At 45.0% G+C, this 8,330-nt stretch overlaps 1 protein-coding gene across 1 annotated transcript in view; it reads right to left on the bottom strand.

Moving 5' to 3' along the window:
* LOC111955136 (trafficking protein particle complex subunit 9) overlaps positions 1–8,330 on the bottom strand; it is a 150,157-nt gene that overhangs the window by 69,110 nt on the left and 72,717 nt on the right. The window contains exon 15 of the mRNA XM_070436029.1: positions 890–975. Within this exon, the coding sequence (XP_070292130.1) occupies positions 890–975 (86 nt within the window). The remainder of the gene's footprint in view (positions 1–889; positions 976–8,330) is intronic.

The following is an 8,330-nucleotide window of genomic DNA, read 5'->3' as shown; positions in this document are numbered from 1 at the left end:
CACACACACACACACACACACACACACACACACACACACACACACTTCATTCTGCTCCGACATGCCAGAGGTTGCTAATTACCCAGGTCCATCCAGGTACATACAGCAACACCTTGGACATGACAGGCCCTGGGGCTCCTGTCATTGTGCACAGTCAGACATTAAACACACACACACACACATATGCCCTTCGCGCTCTAGTGTCCAATTAAGGGCTGCATCAGTTTCAGGCACACAGCGAGCAGCGTCTCGTGACGGTACAGTACGGCTGTTGTGTGTGTGTGCGTGTAGACAGACAGAGGCAGATGATTGCTGTGCGTCTCAATGCAGTCTGTGCCACATCAGTGCATCTGTAAACAAACACTTCCATCATCCAGTAGCAAAGCGGTTTGATTCAACAATCAAATYCATGAGTGATCCTGAGAGAGAGAGCTTGAACCACACAGAGATATCAAGAAAGACAATAAAAGTGTGTGACTGAGTGCAAGCATCCGGGGGGGAGAGGAGAGAATGGCCATTTCCTCTCATTACCTTATTAGCGGCAGTGTGGATAAATAGCATGAGAACTATAAACCGTAATAACGCCACATGGGCTCACTCCTTCCTACATTGTTCCAGTACACTTAGTGTCAGCGGAGAAGGATGGCCCAGTTTGTTCTGGCCCTGTCCTGTACCATCATGACTGCATTAAAGTGTCCGAACAGGGCTTTTAGCTCGACTTTAACGAGGTCATCAAAGATAACTGCAAGACATTATCACTGTTCAATGGCTTGCCCCTGATGTGATGAGGGTAGTTTATTTTCCCCCGAGGGGCCCTGACAACTTCTTTTCAGGGACTTTTATTAAGTTGTGGTGTTGTTGTAGTATCCAGAAGTAATGCTTCCCTCACCATGTGCTCCACGCGGAGTTCAAAGGGCATGGGGTTGTAGACCATCAGCTGGACCTCACACACATCTCCCTGGACCCACCGGAACTCTGAGGACATAGAACAATACATCAGAGAAACTGATGCATTACATGTCTGAGCAACAAATGTACATGCAACACACAGACAAATATGAATTCAAGTACGTGGGCGGCCGAGGTTTCTCTAGCGCTCTAAGCCACAGCCTCCAGCACATATCTACGGTGTCAGCATACAGTAGGTTGGAATACAGCCTACTGCCCTTTGACATAATCTTTCCCCACTGTCATCCTCTTTCCGTTCATTAAAGTCAGAAAATACTTTACAAATATATCATTATAATTCTGTGGGTACTTGAGTAATATGTAAATAGAATTCAGGAAAGTGGAAATAATATTGAACGTTAAAAATGTGTTAAGTCTAAAGTAATATTTTCAAAACATTTTTTTTTTTAAATGACATCATATTGTTTGCAGCAGTAGCAACAATTGAGCAGCAGAGGACCACCGCTGCTAAATGAATACAGCGGACCACCGCTGCTAAATGAATATAGGGGACACACTGATGCGCTCCGTGATTAATTGTATTGTATGCACTCTTCTGGTTTTTAAATCTCTTTCTAATCCTTACATGAACCATTTTAGTCTCTAGCCAGTCCTTCTCAATACCTCCTGTGGTTCTCATTACCATTGCACAGGATTGTGCTATTAGAAAGTACCTTGAAAGACCCTATAATGAGATACAAGATGGTCCCGATTCAGCAGATCATGCACTAGCTTGTCAGGGGAGACAGAGTAGCACAGTGTCATTTGGCAGTGGAGGAGGGATTCTGAGATAGAGATTACAATGAAACAGGTGGGAAACGGCTATGTTACCAAACACACTACAGTCTTCCATCTCCATTTTGACAGTCCAATCTCTAAACGCATTCAACTATCACACAAGAGGACCTGGCAGAGCCTAAGCCCCGAGCAACACACACACACACACACACACACACACACACACACACACACACACACACGCATCTCCATATTCTGAGCCCAGGACTTGGTGGGTTTACGGAGAGTAAAGTAAACCACCGGCGTGCACCTTGGGAAATTAAAACTTTAGTCCGAAGCAGGAAGAAGGAGAAGCAGGAAGAAGGGTATCTCTATAATATAAATGATCAACTGAGCCTCTCACAACCCCAGGTGTGCCTCTCAGGTATCCTCCTTATAGAGCCAATGACATGTGAAATATGCCTGAAAGAGCTGAGGATAACTGAGCTGCAACCATCTCAGTTGTTTCCAAGCGGCACCCTATTCCTATTCCCTTCACATTGCACTTCCTCAATATGGGACCCTGGTCAAAAGTTGGGACACGCCCTAGCCTCCCTCCGTACCTCGAGGCTCCTGGCCATTCATCCATTCCAGATTAAAGAGACAGCCGAAAGGTTCAACACTTCAGAACCCCAGGGTGAATATGAAACGTGGTGGAGTGTTGCTAGCCTGAGTACCAGTCTCATTAGCGAACATTCCGCTCCTTTGCCGCTCCTTGTCATTGCCAAAGAGGACCCTGTTGGAGCGAACAGAACAAAACAGGCACTGCAGATGTTGCCCGGCTCGCCTGGGCAATGGAGCATAAAACATGGGTGTGAAACAGAGTAGGATACTGAATGATGTATTAGAACAAACCATACCACCATTTATACAGTGTGTGTGTGTGTGTCAAATCAAAGTTCAGATTTACAGATGTTATTGCAAGTGCAGCGAAATGCTAGGTACAGAGGGAGGCTTGTGTGTGTGTGTGTGTGTGTGTGTGTGTGTGTGTGTGTGTGTGTGTGTGTGTGTGTGTGTGTGTGTGTGTGTGTGTGTGTATATATATGGATCCTCTCATTGCTCTGCTACAGTCCTACACACCACTGGCTAACAGTTTCCACACTGATTCATCAGCGCTTTGTACATAAATATTTGAGTACTTTTCTCCCTTGAAGTTATTCCCTTCGTGTGACGGTCCCTGAAACGTTTCCCCTGGAACACTGCATGGACACTCACGCGGAGGGAATAACTACATGAAATGGAATCTGCACTGTCTCTTTAATATCAAACATGTCTGGAAATAACTCACTCTAATAAGCTTTTATTGCTTTTCATTCACACCATCAAAGCTTCAGTTCTGTAACAAGCTGGCTGGGTACGATGAGGCCAGGATTGGGGTCAATGCCATTTCAATTCAGGAAGAAGAGGCAGAAAGAAAGACTGAACACTTGTCTCTTTCAGTTTGCTCGTCTATTTGTACACCTTAGTTGAAAAGAAAGGAAGGAAAGCTACTACTATCGTATTGATTTACAAAGCACTGATGAATCGGTGTGTAAACTGTTAGCCGGTTGTGTTTAGTAGTCAGAGAGGATGGATCCATATATCCATTCATCCGCACACACACACAAGGAACTATATATGTTATTGCTGGGTCGTGCTGAGAGAGGAGGCACAGTGCATGAGCAGGGGGGGCAAACAAGCACTAACAGTTGCCTGCATTCTGACAGAGTCTAACAGCCCTCACACACAAAATACATTTTCACAGTCGATTCACCTCCTTATCCCCACGTTCATACAGTGATGGATCACAGTGGGTGAATCTGGCACCCTGGCCTGCTATGGATGTAATACTGTATCTATCATTGCCTGCTATGGGTGTACTGTATCTGACTACCAGCAGCCTGTTATGGACACCCGAGCAGCCAATCCATTCATCCATTAATCAAACAGACAGCATCAACATACAGACACACAGCCAGAGGACCCACTATCAACGCTGATGTAGGCCGATCCACCTGACTCTCTCAGTTCCCTGGTGAAATGAAATCAAACACTGTTTCGACAAACCTTGAGTAGTCGTCTCTAGATGAAGGTTTGACCAGTAGAGTACGCCTGTTGGCGCCGTTTGGAAATCAAACATTTTAGTAGTAGTAGGCAAACCAGGATTCAAATGCTACTTGGAATATTTGTTTTGATACTTTTGAGTGTTTGCTTTAGCCTGCCTGGCGGGGTTGGCACTTTTGCAACTGTTCTATTGGTTCATTGAGGCAGGCAAGCTTAATCAAGTCCAGATGAAGTATTTGAACCCAGGTCTGCTGGTGTCACTGCCTCATCACACAGTATCCTGGAGCAGAGAGAYCTTTAGTGTTGGAATGTGAGGAGCACGACCACACTGCCTCATCAKACAGGTCTATCTGTTGCCTCAGGATAGCAGGCTTTATATGGTTTCTCTCCGTCTCAACTGAGTCCATTTCATACAACAGAATGCAGCTACGGATTCCAGTAGTGACATAAGAAAAATGACGTAAACTAACAGAGGAATTAACGTCTGAAGATTTGAGATTTGTGAGTTTCATAAAACTATAAGTAATTAAGGTAACTCTTTATTTGAAGGGCACCTACTTAAGGACTTCATAATCCATTCATAACCTATACATAACACATTCATAAGCAGTACATTAATGAGGAGTGGTTGTTTTGAGACGGTTTTAGAGTTCACTATACGTGCTGCTGTGCTGTGAGAACAAGCCCTGGCAGAGTTGGGTGTGGTCTGTTTCAAGTGTTGAAACGGTTAATGTTTGAGACTCATTGCGTGCCTAATGAGACAGAGGAGATATATTACCCATATTACCCATCTCTCCCTCTCTCTGCTACTCATTTAGTTTCCCTCCTCCCCCAGATACCCCCACACACAAATCAACAGCTTTTGAAGTTGAAGCCCCCGTAATATTCAAACTGCTTCCTAAATGTTCCAACTACCAACAGCCAGTTGGTACTACCAATCTCCTCTCCTGCTTTCTCTGGGTCTCGCCCCCCTTGGCCTTGCCCTCTCTGTCTCTCCCTTTCTGTCCCTCTCTCTCTCTCTCTTCCTGTCCCTCTCTCTCTCTCRCTTCCTGTCTCTCCCTCTCTCTCTGGGTCTTTTGCCCAGGGGCCACTTAAGACTTTCGACAGCCCAGTTAACCATCGCTTCGCAAATCACACCTGCTATTTTCTGCCAAGCATTTTTGCTATTCATAAACTCCTGAATCAATTTAGATAGCGGGCCAATTGGAGTGCCTAGACTAATACAGGAGAGGAATGTAACAAAGCTACAACATGTTAAAATAACCATTGACAGTAACAACATATACGAGAACAATTTCAACAAATCAACTGCCACTATTACTGTGTTATCCCATTCAAATAAGCAGTACACATCTTGTATAACACATTGCTGCATCCCGTCTTTTCACATTTGAAAGGAAAATTCTATGTATTAAACCAAACATTCCCACAACATGTGCTCCCAAGCCAGTCTACCATCACAGGCAATGTGTGCAAATACTGTATATTCACCCTGTTCAAATGGGATTCTCAGCCTGACTCCTGCCTGGAAATCTAATTAAATACAACAAAAACAATAGAAACAACACACTGATGTTTATATAGAAACAAAGAGGGCTAGGTTCGCTGGCTCTGAGCATGTTCACACGAATAGACCCCTACAGTAGCTACACTATCGCACTGGGAGAAAATAGAATACACAATTCAATCAATTACATTTACTATCTAGCTAGTAAGCTTTTATTGTTTCGTACACACCAAGCACATACATACACGTTTGTTTTACTACCCTTGTGGGGACAGTCGAAATGTCCCCAGTTGTCAAAATGTTCCTTGTGAAAACTTCTGGTCCCCACAAATATGGTAAAACCAAACACACACACCTTTATCTCTCGGTATGCATATATACAGCTGAAACAAGTAGAGGCATTATTAAGACCCCTTGGAGAATGAAAAAATATATATATTTGATTAAACATTTAAAATGTGGCCTTACTGCTATTAGCCCATACAAACGCATTGAAAAACAGATTCACATCAGATAGCCCCCCCAAAAATATTCTAAAGGAAGTTTGTTCTGAAGTGTCTATCCTATAGCTGAGAGTTACACGAAAGATCAGGAAACATTTGTTAGTTTCCATATACTTCCATGCATTTTTCCGAATGGTACCGGGGGACCTTCAGACAAGTCTTGTGAGGCCTGTGGGCGTCCTAGAGCATAACAACCGAGAGGTCAGAGGGATCATATTAGTGTGTAGCCCAAACTGTTCACAAGCTACATACAGAAGTTGGCAGATCGGCAGTACCGACTTCAGACGAGTTCCAAGATGCTTGTGGGGGTCGTAGAGCAAAACAGAGAACACCATCGTGTTCGTGAGAGTCTCAAACCGCTCAGACGATTTTGTGAGAAGACCGATTTTCTGGATGTCTCATGGTCTGACAAACACCGCTCCAACTCTGTCACCTTTCACCACAGTCTCCATTACAGGAATCCCTTGTTTTATGGCTCAGCATCAATCTGCTTAATAGAACATAACATTTACATGACAAAGGGGAGAGCACAGCTAGGAAATAAACACAAACACAGCATACTGCAGACGGTTTATAACTGATTACCCAGCAGCAAAATGTGAGCGAGAGAGACAACGAGAGAGAAAGAGAGAGAAAGAGGAGAGAGAAAGAGAGCGAGAGAGCGAGAGAAAGTGGAGGGAGAGGGAGCGAGAGGAGAGAAAGAAAACGAGAGAGACCAAGCACCACATTCCACTTGAGCACCAGCACCAGCACCAAATTCCACTGACACCAAGACACCACATATCTCCACTGAGAGCCACCACAGCACCACACCATTCCACTGCAGCAACACACCACACAGCACCACATTCCACTGAGCACCAAGCACCACATTTCACACTGAGCACCAGGAACCGACATTCCACTGAGCACCAGCACCACATTCCACTGAGCACCATGGCACCACATCAACTGCAAGCACCAGGCACCACATTCCACTGAGCACCAAGCACCACATTCCACTGAGCACCAGGCACGACATTTCAACTGAGGCACCAGCACCACATTCTACTGAGCACCAGGCACCACATTGCCACTGAGCACCAAGCACCACATTCAACTGAGCACCAGCACGACATTCTTACTGAGCACCAGGCACCACATTCCACTGAGCACAGCCATGAGCACCGCACCACATTCCACTGAGCACCAAGCACCACATTTCAACTGAGCACCAGGCACGACATTCACTGAGCACCAGGCACCACATTCCACTGAGCACAGGCACCACATTCCACTGAGCACCAGCACCACATTTCCACTGTAGCACAAGCAACCACATTCCACTGAGCACCAGGCACCACATTCCACTGAGCACCAGGCACCACATTCCACTGAGCACCAGGCACCACATTCCACTGAGCACCAAGTACCAACCAGCACATTCCAAAAGTCGATTTCTGTCTCACTTTCTAACAAGCTAATTAATAGTAAAGTAGCCCCATTTTAGGCTAAGTGTCACGTTCCTGACCTGTTTTCTGTTAGTTTGTGTATGTGTTAGCTGGTCAGGACGTGAGTTTGGGTGGGCAGTCTATGTTTTCTGTTTCTATGTTGGTTTAAAGGGTGACCTGATATGGCTCTCAATTAGAGGCAGGTGGTTTTCATTTCCTCTGATTGAGAGCCATATTAAGGTAGGTGTTTTCACACTGTTTGTTTGTGGGTGGTTGTCTCCTGTGTCTGTGTCTATGTTACACCATACGGGACTGTTTCGTGCGTTCGTCATTTTGTGTAGAGAGAGAGACAGAGAGAGACAGAGAGAGACAGAGAGAGACAGAGACAGAAACAGAGAGAGACAGAGACAGAAACAGAGAGACAGAGACAGAAACAGAGAGAAACAGAGAGAGACAGAGAGAGACAGAGACAGAGAGAGAGAGAAAGGTATGCGGCCGACTCAACGACACAGTACAGAGGATATTTATGAACCAATCCATCAAGCTCTATTTGTACTCCACTCTCTGGATTTAATGAGCTTAAGAATGACATTTTGACAACAACTTGTATCTGTCCCTCGCAAAATGAAAGACTTTTCTGTCTCAAACCCACGCCTACACAACTAACCAAACAACACGCTTCACACTACATCACATAGACCTCTACAGAGCTTCTGATGTTGCTGCTCCAATATTCAGCCAAGTGTTGCATGTGTTCRATGGTAACATGTTTGAGATCACATAACACGCTGAACACGGATGTATCGGTGACAGGATGCAAAAAGCTGTCGTTTCTCATCCACAAAGATTTCCTGTCAGGTCAGGAGTAGGGGGGCTGGCTCATATCTTAGCTTTGGGATGTGATGCGTTCCTTTGGCCCTGAGTGACCAATCCCTCTTTCAGTTTCGGAATTTATTACAGAAGCGTATTCATTCAAAATTGGGGGCCTGTTAAAATAATACCAGTCATTTACAAAGGTGGTCTGACAGGAGAGTGGGCACAATTAAACACACGACGCAGAGAGAGAGACAAAGAGAGATACAGAGAGAGACAGAGAGAGACAGAGAGAGATACAAAGAGAGA

Source organism: Salvelinus sp. IW2-2015, linkage group LG30 (assembly GCF_002910315.2).
Source record: "Salvelinus sp. IW2-2015 linkage group LG30, ASM291031v2, whole genome shotgun sequence".
NCBI classification, from domain to species: domain Eukaryota; kingdom Metazoa; phylum Chordata; class Actinopteri; order Salmoniformes; family Salmonidae; genus Salvelinus; species Salvelinus sp. IW2-2015.
This window is presented reverse-complemented; position numbering and strand designations above follow the sequence as displayed.